The 17,725-nt window shown below is 36.5% G+C and overlaps 3 protein-coding genes across 3 annotated transcripts; all 3 read left to right on the plus strand.

Annotated features, from left to right (window-relative positions):
• Positions 1–2,350: 2,350 nt before the first annotated feature.
• Positions 2,351–4,150, plus strand: LOC125204395 (cannabidiolic acid synthase-like). The gene has a single exon (XM_048103049.1). It carries the CDS (start codon positions 2,368–2,370, stop codon positions 3,982–3,984), a length of 1,617 nt encoding a protein of 538 aa, XP_047959006.1. The 5' UTR covers positions 2,351–2,367; the 3' UTR covers positions 3,985–4,150.
• Positions 4,151–8,471: 4,321 nt separating this feature from the next.
• Positions 8,472–8,885, plus strand: LOC125206906 (berberine bridge enzyme-like 18). The gene has a single exon (XM_048106120.1). The coding sequence runs from the start codon at positions 8,472–8,474 to the stop codon at positions 8,883–8,885; it is 414 nt and encodes a 137-aa protein (XP_047962077.1).
• A 6,724-nt stretch (positions 8,886–15,609) lies between these two features.
• On the plus strand, positions 15,610–17,360 carry LOC125204853 (berberine bridge enzyme-like 18). Its single transcript, XM_048103602.1, has one exon. It carries the CDS (start codon positions 15,621–15,623, stop codon positions 17,235–17,237), a length of 1,617 nt encoding a protein of 538 aa, XP_047959559.1. The 5' UTR covers positions 15,610–15,620; the 3' UTR covers positions 17,238–17,360.
• The last annotated feature ends 365 nt before the right edge of the window (positions 17,361–17,725 follow it).

Below are 17,725 nucleotides of genomic sequence, written 5' to 3' on the forward strand. Positions count from 1 at the left end.
AAGGCATATTAGTAGTTAAAATATTTATTGTACGTAGGTCACAATTAATATGATATAAATTAAAACATCAAACTGACCATCTTAAACTACTTTTTAATAGACAGACAAACATTCGAGTTTATTGTGACGAAGTGTTTAAATTTAAATTTATGGTAGATAATGCTCATAAATTTGTCATGATCTTTAAACGACAAAGGGTATTTCAAGCTTCGAACGTGATTATTATACTCGGAAGTCTGACATCAATAGTCAAATGTCGTAATTCAATGTTTAAAAAATATTGATGTTCAGAGGTTTGCAATATTCAATAATCGGACATGAGATTATGCTCCTAGATGACATATAATATGATTCTTTTAGATAATTGCTTATCCTTTAATTTATAGAAAAAAATACATTTTCTTTATACAACTAATAATAGATGCAACACATCATATATTAATCCTTCATCATATATTCCATGTGAACTTGGAAATACATATTGTTTTCTTATTTTTTGTAAAATCTTTAATCTCATATTTTGTTTAATTGTTGTAGTGGTCTAGCAATTCCGTTAATTATTGCGTGACATTTATAGTACTTATTTTATTAGTAAATTTATTTATTTGCAATAGATCACATGTTCTATTTTCAATAAAGTCCTCTTCTTCATAGTGTACGCAAGTTCTTTTATTTTAAAAAAACTACTATAGTAAATTCAAGGATATGGTCTCGGCATCAAAATGCTTCACCAATAAAATCTGTTTACGCAAGATAATTGTCAAATTGGGTAAATTCAAAATATTAGTTAATCTAGATGGTTAAGACTATCAGTCTATCACCACATATTAAATTTGCTAGGATTTTTCTCCAAGATTTCGATCAAATTCCGTTGGCCATCCAATTTATTCTATATGTGGTAATTAAAATATTAAATGCATTAGTATAATACAAAGAAAATGTGTATGAAATATGGTGTGAATTAACTCCAACTCGAGCAGTCACACGTGAGTCTTGCCGTCGGCGACACACCACCCGTCTCGCTGGCGGCCCGTCACTTGATGATGGGATTCCGATAAAGATGGTCTATAACAACAGCCTATTTTTATTCATATTATACTTTCATCTTCTATATCGAATGAAAAAAGATTTTAAATATCCTACATTTTGAAGTTTTAAGCTTATAAGATTTTAATCGACGTCTTAATTGCGTGATTAATTTAAAACCTGAGAGTGGAATAACAGTTTAGTTGAATTGTTATTTGTTCAGTTTAGTTGAAAGTATTTTTCCATTTTTCTGTCTTCACTTGATGATGGGATTCTGATAAAGATGGTCTACCTATAACAACCGCCTTTTTTTATTCATATTATACAACATATTTTGTTATACACTTGTAATAGTTCATTTCTTTCTATTTTTTATATATGGAGTACTAAATATTTCAATTATGATTTTGTAAACGGTTACCTTCATTTCGAAACTAGTCAGTTTTGGTACTAATCTCAATGTTATTTGAACACAATCACCTTCATTTAATTAGATGATCGCTAAAAAAATTTAATTTTTAAGGATAAAATATTAAGAGGCAATTACTTGCGCCGAAAAAAATTTAAAAATAAAAAAAAATAGAACGCAAAAGAAAGTGTTTCTAAATTTAGAAGAACAAATTAATTTAATCTTTTGTTTTTGTAGGACACTTTCATTTGCGTTCTCTAATTTTAATTAGGACACCAACAATAAGGATATTTTTAAAGCGTTGGTGGTATATTTGGAAACAAACACAAATTAGTGTCCTTAATTGCATTAAAAATGTCTTTCACGGTTTTTTTTTTTCCTACCGTCGATACTACCATATTTTAAATGGACAAGTTAATTTTCTGCTTATTGTTTCTGTAAATATTCTAAATCAAATGTATAACATTATTAATTAGAGCAATGTAATTTTATCTCGAAATAAGACATAAATAGTAAATTCAATGACTTGGTACAAATAAAAATACATTTCAAATAAAAATTGTTTACGCCAAATAAATTATATTGTCAAATTAGATAACTTAAAAAAGTATCAATTAACCTGGGTTGTAAGATTATCATCACACATGAATATTAAAAACCAACGGCTAGGAACCTTCTTCTAGATTTCGATCCAATTCCATTTGCCCATTCAAATATGGTATTAGTAAAACACAGCGACTTTAAATTAAATGTGTTCGTTTTTTCTTCAGAAACTATAGTCAAAGTTGAAATAGGCACGCCGTTGGAATATTAAATTTAATATCATGTAGCACACATGATATTAAGAATGACTTTTCAAGAACTTTGTACATATAAATAGGCCACATTATTTCATGAAGTATACAAACTCATCTACCTTCAAATCATCAATCATGAAAACTCCTTCCATCTCATCTCTTACATTCATTCTTCTTCTAATCATCTCATGCTCTTGGGCAGCTTCCGCCGATGATCATGACGATTTTCTCGAATGCCTGACCGAGCAATTCCGCAACTACTCCTCCATTTCGAACGATGTTTACACCCCAATCAACTCATCATACACTTCCGTCCTTGAATCCTCCATCCGAAGCCTAAGGTTTGTGTCAGGTTCCACTCCTAAACCGCAGGTGATCATAACCCCAGAGCACGAATCCCAGATCCCACCTATCATATACTGTGCGGAAGAAAATGACTTGGAAATCAGAACTCGAAGTGGTGGCCATGACCTAGAGGGACTATCTTATGTGTCACGAGTCCCTTTCGTGATCATAGATTTGATCAATCTCAGTGAAATCACGGTGGATGCCGAGGCAAAAACTGCTTGGGTCGAAGCAGGCGCGACCATTGGTTCTTTATACTACAGGATTGCAGAAAAGAGTCCAGTGCTCGGGTTCCCGGCCGGCGTATGCCCAACTGTCGGTGTCGGTGGCCACATCAGTGGAGGGGGCTGGGGCCCGATGCTGAGAAAATACGGTCTGGCCGCTGACAACGTCATCGATGCAAGAATAGTCGATGCCAAGGGCAGAATCCTGGATAGAAAATCGATGGGCGAGGATTTGTTCTGGGCCATCAGAGGCGGCGGAGGCGCCAGCTTCGGCGTGATCACTGCCTGGAAGGTACGACTGGTGGACGTTCCAGAAACAGTCACTGCTTTCTCAGTCCGCAGGACTTTAGAAAAGAATGCAACTCAACTCGTCCACCGCTGGCAAACTGTGGCTCCGAATCTCGACAAAGATTTGTTCATCTCCGCCGTTTTAACACGGGTTAATTCCAGCCAAGGTGGACGGAACGCCACCATCGAAGCCAACTTCTGGTCACTTTTCCTCGGCGGAGCAGACAGATTACTTCCGTTGATGCAAGAAAGCTTCCCTGAGTTAGGTTTAGTGAGAGAAGACTGCGCCGAAATGAGCTGGATCCAATCTGTCTTATATTTGTCAGAAGCCCCCGTAATACCACCTTCTCAACAACAGCCACTCGAATTTCTACTTAACCGAACTCAACCAAACCTAGTAAACTTCAAAGTGAGATCAGATTATGTCCAAAAACCTATTCCTGAATTAGGGTTACAAGGAATTGAGAGACTACTATACGAACCAGAAATTTCATCTTTTGTCGCAATGACCCCATATGGTGGAAGAATGTCTGAAATTTCAGAATCAGAAACTCCATTTCCTCACAGGGCTGGTAACTTGTTCAAGATTGCTGGCGATGTTGTTTGGGCAGGCAACGAGGCTCGAGATTTGGAGATGAACTTACGTTGGAGCAGAAGGTACTACAGTTACATGGCTCCTTTTGTTTCGAGTAATCCCAGACAAGCGTACCTCAACTACAGAGATCTCGACATTGGAGTCAATAACGTTGGAGAAGACACGAGTTATGCACAAGCTAGCATTTGGGGTATGAAATATTTTAAGAATAATTTCGATCGTCTTGTTCGGGTGAAGACCGTGGTTGATCCCGATAATTTCTTCAAGAATGAACAGAGCATTCCGCCGTTGGATGATTGAGATATATCTTCATCTCAGACCCCTCCATGCTGAATGAAGGGTTCTTATATTTGTTAGATGTAACTTCTTAACAATAAAATGTTGTTGTTTTGATTTCTTATATTTGTTTGATGTAATTAATTTCTAGCAATAAAACGTTAATTTAAGAAAAGGTATATTTATTTGATGCAATTTTTTACAATAAAATGTAATACATCATTTTATTTTTTCTTTAAGGGATTACATAATTTAGTAATAAATAGGTATTTCTTTTTCCATTTTGTGATCCAATTGCATGCATCATTATTTTTAATATTAACTTCTTCACTTTGTTATACTATTATTTTGATTCCGATCGAATTGCCAATAAAAGGCATATTAGTAGTTAAACAATATTTAATGTACGTAGCACACAATTAATATGATAAAAATTAAAACATCAAACTGACCATCCAAAAATACTTTTAGTCGTTCAATAGACAGACAAACACTCGAGCCTATTGTAACGCAATACTTAAATTTAAACTTATGGTTGATAATGCTCATAAATTAGTTCTGATCTTTCAAACCTCATAAGTCAAGTCAGATGTGGTATTTTAATTTCAAGCTTCGAACGATATTATACTAAGAAGTCTGACATTCAACAGTCAAATATCCTAATTCAAGTTTAACAATATTGATGTTAACAAGTTCGCAATATTCAATTATCGGACGCGGTTTTTTTTGAGCTACAAATTCTTAATTACAAAGTCAAATATCCTAATTCAAGTTTAACAATATTGATGTTAAGTTCGCAATATTCAATTATCGGACTCGGGTTTTTTTGAGCTACAAACAATGCTACATTCTTAATTACAAAGTCGATATGAGATTAAGCTCATATGACATATACTACTACATCTATCCATAAAAATTGACAAGTTTTATCATTTTGGACCATCAATCAAAATTAAGACTATTTCTAAAAATGGAAAGTTTTAAACCAATACTAACCATGCACATCGTTCTAATGTAGACCCCACAAATAGATGCAACATATCATTAATCTCATATTTTGTTTAATTGTTGTAGTGGTCTAGCAATTCCGTTTATTGCGTGACATTTATAGTAAATATTTTATTAGTAAATTGTTTATTTGCAATAGACATGTTCTATTTTCAATTTTCACCCTTTTTTGAATCTTGTATAATTGTAATATCAGTAAAGTCCTCTTCTTCATAGTGTACACGCATGTTCTTTTATTTAAAAAATTCTAGTAAATTGAAGGATTTGGTCTCGGCATCAGAATATCTACTTCACCAGTAATAAAAAACTGCTTACGCAAGATAATTGTCAAATTGGGTAACTTCAAAATATTAGTTAATCTAGATGGTTAAGACTATCAGTCAATCATCACATATTAAATTTGCTAGGATCTTTCTCCAAGATTTCGATCAAATTCCGTTGGCCATCCAATTTATTCTATGTGTGGTAATAATCAAACAAACTAGGAAAAATTAAAATAAGCGCGCCGTTGGAAATATTCAAAATAGTCTCATATCAAATGGTACATCAAATAATAAAAATTCAAATAATTAATATTTTATTTTCATCAACTTTGTACCATCTTTTATCATGACAATTAATGCCTTATAAATGGAATGTTGGAATCATGGATTAAATGTGCCCGGTTAATGGACTTTGACCGAATAATAAATGTGACGAGTCATTAATTTCGGAAATTAAATGCTACAGCGTCGGTCTACGTTCCACGAAGATGATCGTAGTATATTCACTTTCTCAAATCCGATTCCCGGTGAGTGAGAAATAGTGGATTAAAGTTGGGCACAATTGAGCTTTATGTAAGCTTGGAGTCTTGAATGTAGGGAGCAATCAACTATTGTTAGTTGTCCCACATTGGAAGTGAGAGCCTCTTACTGAGGTGTATGAATTAAGTGTTTGATTCACTTAGATTTTACATGACTTTAGAGGGTAGTTTTACTTGGTTTTGATCATATATTGTGTACTTTGAGACATGGTTATAGCTACTTCTCTATTATGTTGGTATTTTGACCATTTTGTGAAGAATGTGAAGAAAAATGTACAAAATATGTGGATGTGCAGCTGCTCAATGTTCGAGACAGCTTATCTGGAGATTTTGAAGTCCGATTCGCATGTAATGCATACCATTCTCTTTGTCTTCGAAAGAGCTTCCATGGATATCTTAAACATCTCAATCGGAGTTCGGTAGAAGAAGTTATGGTCGTTTTACCAAGACTGCGCAGAGCAGTGACATAGCTGGCGACCCGCCAGGTTCGGATGCAAACGAACATGGCGACCCGCCAGCAAAAGACGAAAAAAATGCCGTAAGCAGCTGGCGACTCGCCAGCTTCAACGCACACCCAACCTGGCGACCCGCCAGCTTCGCTCGACAGTTTATTTTGGTCCCAAAGTCAACCCTAGGTATATATATGCCTAGGAAACGTCTCCAAACACAACTTACACGCCTCCTACCCCAAAAATACCACTTTTTCACCTAGGAAGAAGAGAAGAACGAGCAGAGGACGAGTATTCATCGCAAGATTGAAGACGAGGCCTCCAATCCGCCCAATCCAATTCTAAGAGTTTCTACTCTTAGTTTTATTCTTGTTCAAACAATGTTTTTGAATTTCTTTGACTTTTGTGTTGAACATGAGTAGCTAAACCCTTCGTAGAGTTCTACGGGGGAGATAGAATGATTCTTATGTTTAATTGATTTCCTTTTCCTATGTCTTGGCTCATGTGGTTATTTTGACTCCTCTTGTGCTTATACATTTATTTGATTGATCACCTTATAAATGCATGTGGATTTTACTACAATACCTGAGAAGTGAGTAGTTTAATTTGAAAGAAGAGAAGTTGACGTCATTGCCAATATAATCGACAGATTTGAGCCTTTGAATGAAGCTAAGTATCTTAGGAGCTTTTAGGAGTTGTTACCTTAGTTCTAGGAAGGACACTTCGGTTCTAGGTAGCAATCTACAAATTATATGCTTTGAGAAAAGATATAGTTTTACCTTAGTGATAGCTTAATAACCCTTGAGACCCTTTGTTGGCATAGTTAGGAAGTTAATTGAGCATAGGATAGTTGTTATCGATCCCATAGAATTCTACTTCCTCATCCTTGATCTACATCTGTTTTCTCTTATTTGCTTTAGTTCTCTATTTGTTTTTAATTTGTTTTTACCTTGCTTTTAAATAGATTTAGAAAAACCAAAATTCCGATTCATCTAGATAGTAGTTGAGGTTGGTTCGTGGTAATTAGGTTGACACTCATTGTCTCTGTGGATACGATACTCTTTGCTTATATTTGCTACATTAGCCCCGTACACTTGCGGGTATACTTGTGTTAAAAATAAGTTGAGTCAGTGTTCTAATACACTTAATAAATTCTAGTGGATCAAGTTGGGTCGAAGAGCCCACACGCGCCGCCGCCCACCGTGCCGTGCCGAGCCGAGCCGAGCCATGCACAGACCAGCGAACTGATCAAGCTGGCTGGTGGAATCCAGGTGACCTGATCAAGTTGGCGAAGTGTAGCGAACCAGGCTGGAGCTGGCACAGACCAACGAACTGATCAGGATGATTGCAGACCTGATCAAGTCAAACTCACTTCAGGATGTATATGTCTAGATACATTGGGGATTCAAAATCCATAACGTTTTGTAACCCTCGACAGTTACAGACTCTCCATGATGACAACCATCAAGAATGGTTGACCCCTGCAGGTGGATGGAGCCTATAAATATGCTAGTCTTTTGTGCGTTCTAACATACTAGAAACCATAGACAAGCAACAAACACAAGCATCATAAGCTCTCTTCTCTCTCTGCATTGTCTGCATTGTTTTCTGTCGAAAACTCTGTCCTCTCCTCCATCCCATTCGCCGGAGCTCTACTGATTGCGGTGCTGCTTCATCAGAGACGTTAGTCGTTTATCTTTGGAGACGAAACGACAATCCGAAGAGCACTACCGGGGCGTATCTCGTCTTGCGGAAAAATGCCTCCTCAACTCGGCTCTACTTTTCACGGTTTATTTGTTTCGATTATTAACATGTAATTTTGTTTCAGATTTTTCCATTTGTATTTCTTCTTTGGGTTGTATTACGCCCGACAAGCATTTATCTCTTGTAACCCCGGAATCCCCAACATAGAACACATTCTCTAACGCAAACTCATCATCTTATCAATCATGAAAACTCCTTCCATCTCATCTCTCACATTCATTCTTCTTCTAGTCATCTCATGCTCTTGGGCAGCTTCTGCCGATGATCATGAGGATTTTCTAGAATGCTTGTCTGAGCAATTCCGAAACTACTCCTCAATTTCGAACGATGTCTACACTCGTGACAACTCATCATACACTTCTGTCCTCGAATTCTCCATCCAAAACCTAAGGTTCGGTTTAGGATCAACTCCTTAACCGCATGTGATCATAACCCCAGACCACGAATCCCAGATCCTACCTATCATATACTGTGCTGAAGAAAATGACATGGAAATCAGAACTCGATGTGGTGGCCATGACTTAGAGGGACTATCTTATGTCTCACGAGTGCCATTCGTGATTATTGATTTAATCAATCTCAGTGAAATCACAGTGGACATCGAGGCAAAAACCGCTTGGGTCGAGGCTGGCGCAACCATTGGCTCTTTATACTACAAGATTGCAGAAAAAAGTCCGGTTCTAGGATTCCCGTCTGCCATCTGCCCAACCGTTGGTGTCGGTGGGCACTTCAGTAGAGGGGGCTACGGCACGATGCTGACAAAATACGGTCTAGCCGCTGACAACGTCATCGATGCAAGAATAGTTGACGCCAAGGGTAGAATCCTTGACATAACAACCATGGGCGTGGATCTGTTCTGTTCTGGGCCATCAGAGGCGGCGGGGCCGCCAGCTTTGGCGTGATCACTGCCTAGAAGGAACAACCGGTGGACGTTCCAGAAACTGTCACTGTTTTCTCAATATTCAGGACGTCAGAATAGAACGCGACTCAATTCGTCCACCGCTGGGGGTCCGAATCTCAACAAAGATTTATTCCTCGCAATCATCTTAAGGAGGGTGAAATGATCCTCCCCCTTGGAATTCTTCACTGATCGCGCAAATACGATATCTCATCGTATTGCGTTGAAATGAGCTGGATCCAATCTGTCTTATATTTCTCAGGAGCCCCCACAACCCTAGCGCCACTCAAATTACTACTTAACCAAACTCAACCAAACCTAGGAAGCCTCAAAGTGAAATCAGATTATGTCCAAAAACCTATTCCTGAATTAGGGTTACAAGGAATTGAGAGACTACCATACGAACCAGAAATTCGGGCTACTGTCGTAATGATCCCATATGGTGGAAGAATGTTGAAATATCTGAATCAGAAACTCCATTTCCTCATCGGGCTGGTAACTTGTTCAAGATTTATAGCACGGTGATTTGGCAGAGCAACGATGCTCAAGACTCGGAGAGGTACATAAGTTAGAGCATAAGGTACTACAGTCTATAGTTACATGGCTCCTTATGTTTCGATTAATCCCGGAGATGGGATTACTCGAAACATAAGGAGCCATGTAGTTGACAAATACAGAGATCTCGACATCGGACTCAGTAATGTTGGAGAAGAGACAAGTTATGCACAAGCCAGTATTTGGGGCATGAAATATTTCAAGAATAATTTTGATCGGCTTGTTCGCGTGAAGACTGTGGTTGTAACAGCCCGCCTTCCTAGGGTACAATAAATGCGGCGACTGCTACCAAACGGACTCGAAGAAATGAACGAAGGCTAGGGTTTCAATTAAAGAGTGTTGACCAAAAGGTTAGAAAGAACTATCAGAGTATTTAAAACAACAACTTCACCTAGAAACTTGAATAAGGAAAGAAAGGTATAATAAATGACGATCAAAATCTCAAGAGTATGACATAGTTTCCAAGATAAAAACCACAAGATAGTCTAAGACCTCTAAACCGAAAGGAGAGTGCAAAACATTCCAAATAAACATAAGTGTATCAAAAACTTAGCGGAAAGCGACCAAGAGAAAAAATAGCTATGGATGAAGACACAACTACGCTTGAAGTTCAAAACAACCATCTTAATTAATTATCATGCTCAACACCCGCCACCGCTCGTCATCGTTCAACCTGCACGTAAGGAAAACACATGCAGGGGTATTTTGAAATACTCGGTGAGCTCATTGCCAAAACATTTTACTCCCTCCGTCCCGGAGTATTAGACTCACTTCTTTTGGGCACATGATTTAAGGAATTGATATTTAGATAGTTAAAGTGGAGAGAGTAAAGTATCAGAAAGGGAAAAAGCAAGGGAGAGAGAGAGAAAAAAGTAGGTGGAGAATAAAATAAGATAGATGCTTTTTGCTAAAAAAGGAAATGAGTCTAATATGTTGGGACATCCCAAAAAGGAAAGTTGGTCTAATACCTTGGGACGGAGGGAGTATAAGTTATGCCACCCTTACCAAGTGAACTCGAGTTTTAAGCAGTTATAAGAGAATATCACGAGTATTACAAAAATATATTTTCCATAGACTGGCCAGTCAAAATAACTCCCCATTTTTCCTCAACAATTCAATAATCACAATCATTCCATGGTGCGACGAAAGTGTGGCCACACTTTTCGCCCACGAGACCGGCCGACTAGCAAGGACGGCTCCCGATCCCCTCGTGAACACAGCCTGGTAGGGTTTGCGGCCCATACTCAGACCCGAATTCGTATAAACATATCCATAGCCCTATAGCCCAATGGAGCGAACTCGCAAGCTAGGCATCAGACGCACAATATCACAATAAAACAGACATGGGCATGGCATAACAGTTAAACCACCCTTATTTCTCCACATTCATATATTTGCACATAAAAGAGTTTAAGAGTAAAGCCCACCTCGACTGCTTAGGTTTCAAGTATGTTCTTTCCTTTGTTATCCGGCTTCGCAACCGAGGTTTCACCTTTTTAATCACATAGGCACATATCACAAATCAGATTCAGCACAAACTCCTAACTCATGCATGTCTCTACACTTTTCCTTTTCCCATCGGTTCATCTTATTATCACTAATCAAACTTAAGTCATGATCATCATATAAATTCCATTCGCATCTCAACTCTAGATCTAACACCAACATAAGTTACACAAGAGTATTTAGCCATCAAGCACACACCACACAACACAACACACACACGACACGCACACGACACGCACACACACACGCACACACACACCACGCACACGCCACACACACATACTACATGCATACATTTTTACATACCCCTTTTTATCCCACTTTCACTCAAACAAGATGCATAAGGGTTCAAGAATACCGATTAATCGGTTAGAAAGAAGAGGAATCGAGTAGAAACGAAGAAGATGGATATAAAAATACCTTAAGAGAAAAACGAACGGTAGAAATTAAGTATTAGACTCGGTTCTTCAAGATTCTTGGGTCAAACTTCAATTCTTCACAAAGGATGAAGGATTAATGGAGTAAAGTAGAAGAAAATTGGGAGAGTGTGGAGAGAAGAGAGGGGGCGAAAATTATGGGGTAGGAGGCAAAAATTTGTGATGGCTAGGGTTAGGTTTTTGGCTCCTTATTTATAGAGTTCAATAAAATCTTTAGGTAAATAAAATAGAATATTTGGTAAGATCTCATTCTCCACAATTAAATAAATAAATATTGTGAAGTAGGGAAGGAGAATTAACAAAAATAGACTAGGGTATCAAGCATGGAAATTTCGAAATATATGGCTCCCAATTAGCCAAGATTTTGTTTTGGTATATTTTACGGAGTAGAATAAAATATCACGGAGCAAAATAAAAATAAGAATTCTCCCAACTTGGGATTGAAATAGGCGTTCCCTATGCCTTTTAAATAAGGCATGGATTTTTAATAATAACTAATATAAGATAAGGCAAGATCTCTTGAGGTATGGAAAGATTTGGTAGAATATTTAAATTCTAGGTATGGAAGGAAATCAAGTAAGGAATCAATTAAACAAGAAAAATAATATTTCCTTCCCAACATAGGTGATTTTCGAAAATCACCTAGGAAACAAGGGGGCGATTTTTCTCTCTTCAATATAAGGAATAATTGGGTCTTGGATTTAATTTGGATAAATATCCCAAGAATTAAATTAAATCCGAAAAAATAGAATCCATTCTCCAAAAATCAAGGGGGTCGAAATTCTCAAGAATTGGGTGGCTAGTATTTAGGGAAACTTTCTCTAATATTCTCACTCACCCTTAAACAAATAATTCACCTCATAAATTAATAAATCACATGCCACATCATAAAATAAACAAGTTTGACTTTTCAAACTTCCAACGCAAACCCTAGACTCGACTCGGCCATAGCATCTCATGCAATAAATGCATTCATAAATATTTCACGTCTCTACGTCATCAAAATAAATTCTAGGACTCTAAAATTAGGGTTCAGGAAATCGAGATGTTACAGTGGTTTATCCAGATAATTTCTTCAAGAATGAACAGAGTATTCCAACTTTGCATTCTGAGAAAAATGATTGAGATTAAGGGTTCATCTATTTCTTTGATGTAATTTCTTACAATAAAACGCTGCATGCTATTGTTTTGATTTGTATAAGAGGTGCTTAAATTTTTTGATGTAATTACTTACAATAAAACGTTACATGTTGTTTTGATTTTATAAAGGTTGAAATATTTGTTTGATTAAATTTCTTACAAGAAATGAATAAAACGTTAATCATTCAACAATGTTAGCACTTGGCAGAGTTGTTACACCATTGTTGTGTGCTTTACCAAAACCTGTTCCCCTTCGATTTTCAGTGCCTGCATACATTATCAAGTGACACAACTGTGGCCATGTAGCGGACATGCGTGGCTGTCCTCAGTCTCGCTTGGTTCCCAAGGGTATGTTGTGTGGGTTAGGCTCTCGTATTTGGTCGTGCTCATCAACTGCCATTTCACTAGTTTCCTTTTCACACGTTTTTCCAGGTGATTCAAAGAACTGCTCATCCCCAGAACTGCTCATCATCACCCATATTTATCAGTGGCTATCAGAATGTCAGTTTTCGGGTGTCATTATGTCTCTAAATCATTTCTCTTTTGATAATAGACTTCATCTTCCATTAACTCGTTCCATTCACATTTTACTATATAATTAATATATAAAAGTAGGACTTACTTTCCACTAGACTAGTATTTCTTAAAACTCGTGTCAAGTAAACTGATGTCAATTAATGGAGGATGGAGGGAGTAGCTAGTAACTTTTAATTTAACCTGATTTTTAACTTTTTATTCGAGAATGCGTCTTATTTTCTACTTCCTCCGTTCAATAGTAATAGAGTCATTTTGCCATTTTAATAGGTTTCATATTAAGAGAGTCATTTCCCTTTTTAATAAAAGTCAACATATTTTTTCACACCTACTTTACCATATCTTACTTTATTCTCTCTTCATCTCTCTACCTTTTTCATTTTCCACTTTATTCTCCTTTTACTTAACTCATCTAACACAATTTTTTTAATCTCTGTGCCGAAAAGGAACTCCTCAATTACTATGGAACAGAGGGAGTATTTATATCAGAGGAGGCTGCTCTGTCAATTGTTATTTTATTACTACGAACATTGGCGGACAGGAGGATGAGCCCTCCCAAGAAGCTATTTTGGTGATTTTTTCTATTTTAAATTTCCAGAAAATTTCGAGCACTCTCACCAGCCCTCCCCAAATCAACGTGGTTGAAGAACACATCTCTGAAAGTTGGATGATAGGAAGGGCTGAATTTAGATTTAGGGAAAAAATTACAGAGGCAAAAGGATGAAAATGGCTGTTGGCGTATTCACGAGGAAGAAGACAACTTTATTAATGTCAAATCAATTATTATGTACTAATATGATCGATCTTTTAATCCTTTTTTTAAAATAAGAGCAATCCAATTTAAAGTCAAATATATTAGATTTATTTATTTATTTAAACAAAAGTATTGCTTTCATTTTTATTTAGAAAGTTTTAATTTTTTTAAGAAAGTGTAAATTAAATTCCAAATTCATTATTTATTTTTAAATAAATGATTAATCAATCAATTGTAATATAATAGTAATAGAGTTCCTACTCTATTTTTTCCTAAATCTTTATCGATAAAATATTATTACAATTTCCCACACAATTCACGAGAACTTTGTAACTTTGCAGCTTTCATTTATAAGTTTAGTTGTTCTCTTTTTATTTAATTTCCTTTATTAATTTAATTATTCGAAAATCAGTTTTTCTGTAGGTTTTTTTATTGATTTTATTATGTGAAATTGAGAATGAAAAAGATGAAAGTTTTTGCTTAAATTTTATGAAATTTATGAAATTGACTTTATAATTTCATCTTAGTTGGAGCATTTTTTTACACATAAATTAAAAAATGAGTGCTTAGAGATTAAGTGGAGAGAGAATAAAAAAATTTTCTAAATAAGAAATGACTCAGCTATCTTAAGACTTTCCAAAAATAAATACGACGCAACTACCGTTAGACAGATGAAGTATACATTGAAGCCCCTCGTAACTATATTTTCTGCGTCCGCCACTAACTACGAATTTTGTTGGACTTAATTGTATCGACGATCTAACCTAGGATATGACTTTTAGTTTAATCTTACTTTTCATATGAGAATTCGTCTTATTTTGATCCATACGACCATACCCTATATATAACTCGACCTGTCACACGTGAGACTTGCCGTCTCGCTGGCAGCCCATCACTCGACGAATTGTGTATCGGTACAAAGATAATGAAAAAAGAAACAAATATAAATTTCCTACATTTTGAAGTTTTGAGCTTATAAGTCAAGATTTTAATCGAAGTATTCATTGCGTGTTTAAGTTAAACCTGAGAGTTGAATAACAATTTAGTTGAATTGTTATTTCTTTAGTTTTTAAATACTGTCTTCAGTTATTTTGAATCTTCTTTCCTGGTAGTATTTTACTTAACCAACAATATTGCCAATTTGCCATTATAAAACAAATTTTAGTTCATTTCGTATATTTTTGAAATATGCTAAATATTTCAATTGTGATTTTATAAACGGTTACTCTCATTTCGAAACTAGCCATTTTTGGTACTAATCTCAATGTCTTTAGAAAACAATCACCTTCATTTGGATGATCACTAAAAAAAAACTTAAATTTTAAGAAAAAAAAAAATTGAGACGCAAAAAATGTTTTAATGATTTTTATTTTAAATGGACAAGTTATTTTTCTGTAAATATTCTAAATCAAACGCATATCATTATTAATTAGAGCAATGTAATTTTATCACGAAATAAGACATATATAATAAATTCAATGACTTAGTACTAATAAAAATACTTTTCAAATAAAAATTGTTTATGCCAAATAAATTGTCAAATTAGATAACTTACAATATTAACTATTATGAAAATTAAAAACCAACGGCTAGGAACTTTCTTCTAGATTTCGATCCAATTCCATGTACGTGTGGAATTGTGGTATAGTGACCACAGACATTTAAAATTGAAATAGGCACGCCGATGGAATATTGAATTTAATATCATAATGCACACATGAGGATAAGAATGACTTTTCAAGAACTTTGTACATATAAATAGGACACATTGTTTCATGAAATATACAAACTCATCTACTTCCAATCATCAATCATGAAAACTCCTTCCATCTCATCTCTCACATTCATTCTTCTTCTAATCATCTCATGCTCTTGGGCAGCTTCCGCGGATGATCATGACGATTTTCTCGAATGCCTGACCGAGCAATTCCGCAACTACTCCTCCATTTCGAACGATGTTTACACCCCAATCAACTCATCATACACTTCCGTCCTTGAATTCTCCATCCGAAACCTAAGGTTTGTGTCAGGTTCCACTCCTAAACCGCAGGTGATCATAACCCCAGAGCACGAATCCCAGATCCCACCTATCATATATTGTGCTGAAGAAAATGACTTGGAAATCAGAACTCGAAGTGGTGGCCATGACCTAGAGGGACTATCTTATGTGTCACGAGTCCCTTTCGTGATCATAGATTTGATCAATCTCAGTGAAATCACAGTGGATGCCCAGGAAAAAACCGCTTGGGTCGAAGCAGGCGCGACCATTGGTTCTTTATACTACAGGATTGCAGAAAAGAGTCCAGTGCTTGGCTTCCCGGCTGGCGTATGCCCAACCGTCGGTGTCGGTGGGCACTTCAGTGGAGGGGGCTGGGGCCCGATGCTGAGAAAATACGGTCTGGCTGCTGACAACGTCATCGATGCAAGAATAGTCGACGCCAAGGGGAGAATCCTGGACAGAAGATCGATGGGCGAGGATCTGTTCTGGGCCATCAGAGGCGGCGGAGGCGCCAGCTTCGGCGTGATCACTGCCTGGAAGGTACAACTGGTGGACGTTCCAGAAACAGTCACTGCTTTCTCAGTCCGCAGGACTTTAGAACAGAACGCAACTGAACTCGTCCACCGCTGGCAAACTGTGGCTCCGAATCTCGACAAAGATTTGTTCGTCTCCGTCATTTTAACAAGGGTGAATTCCAGTCAAGGTGGACGGAACGCCACCATTGAAGCCAACTTCTGGTCACTTTTCCTCGGCGGAGCTGACAGATTACTTCCGATGATGCAAGAGAGCTTCCCTGAGTTAGGTTTAGTGAGAGAAGACTGTGTCGAAATGAGCTGGATCCAATCGGTCTTATATTTCTCAGAAGCCCCCATAATACCACCTTCTCAGCAACAGCCACTCGAATTTCTACTTAACCGAACTCAACCAAACTTAGGAAGCCTCAAAACGAAATCAGATTATGTCCAAAAACCTATTCCTGAATTAGGGTTACAAGGAATTGAGAGACTACTATACGAACCAGAAATTGCAGCTTTTGTCTTAATGATCCCATATGGTGGAAGAATGTCTGAAATTTCTGAATCAGAAACTCCATTTCCTCACAGGGCTGGTAACTTGTTCGAGATTGCCAGTAATGTGTATTGGGCAGGCAACGAGGCTCGAGATTCAGAGAGGAACATAGGTTGGAGCAGAAGGTACTACAGTTACATGGCTCCTTTTGTTTCGAGTAATCCCAGACAAGCGTACCTCAACTACAGAGATCTCGACATTGGAGTCAATAACGTTGGAGAAGACACAAGTTATGCACAGGCCAGCATTTGGGGTATGAAATATTTTAAGAATAATTTCGATCGTCTTGTTCGGGTGAAGACCGTGGTTGATCCCGATAATTTCTTCAAGAATGAACAGAGCATTCCGCCGTTGGATGATTGAGATATATCTTTATCTCAGTCCCCTCCATGCCTAATGAAGGGTTCTTATAATTATTTGATGTAATTTCTTACAATAAAATGCTGTTGTTTTGATTTGAATATAGGGTTATTATTATTTAAGTGATGTAACTTATTACAATAAAATGTTATAGTTTGATTTGAATAAAGGTTTCTTATAATAAAATGTTACTACATCATTTTATTTTTACTTTATTAGTTCATAATTTACTAATAAACTGGTATTTCTTTTTTCATTTATGATCATATTAAATGCATCATTATTTTTAATATTAAAATTTAAATAAAAAGGGTTATTTTGATTTTGCATTACCAATAAAAGGCATGAGGAGTGTTATATTGCTAACTAATAACTTAATTGCTAACTTCAACTAAATAATAGCCATTAGATATTCAAATTAAGGGCTTAGATTATTAATCCCTAAATGTCAATACGATCAACGAAAAACGTCAATAAGGCCATATGATTAA

Source organism: Salvia hispanica, chromosome 2 (assembly GCF_023119035.1).
Source record: "Salvia hispanica cultivar TCC Black 2014 chromosome 2, UniMelb_Shisp_WGS_1.0, whole genome shotgun sequence".
In the NCBI taxonomy this organism is placed as follows: Eukaryota; Viridiplantae; Streptophyta; class Magnoliopsida; order Lamiales; family Lamiaceae; genus Salvia; species Salvia hispanica.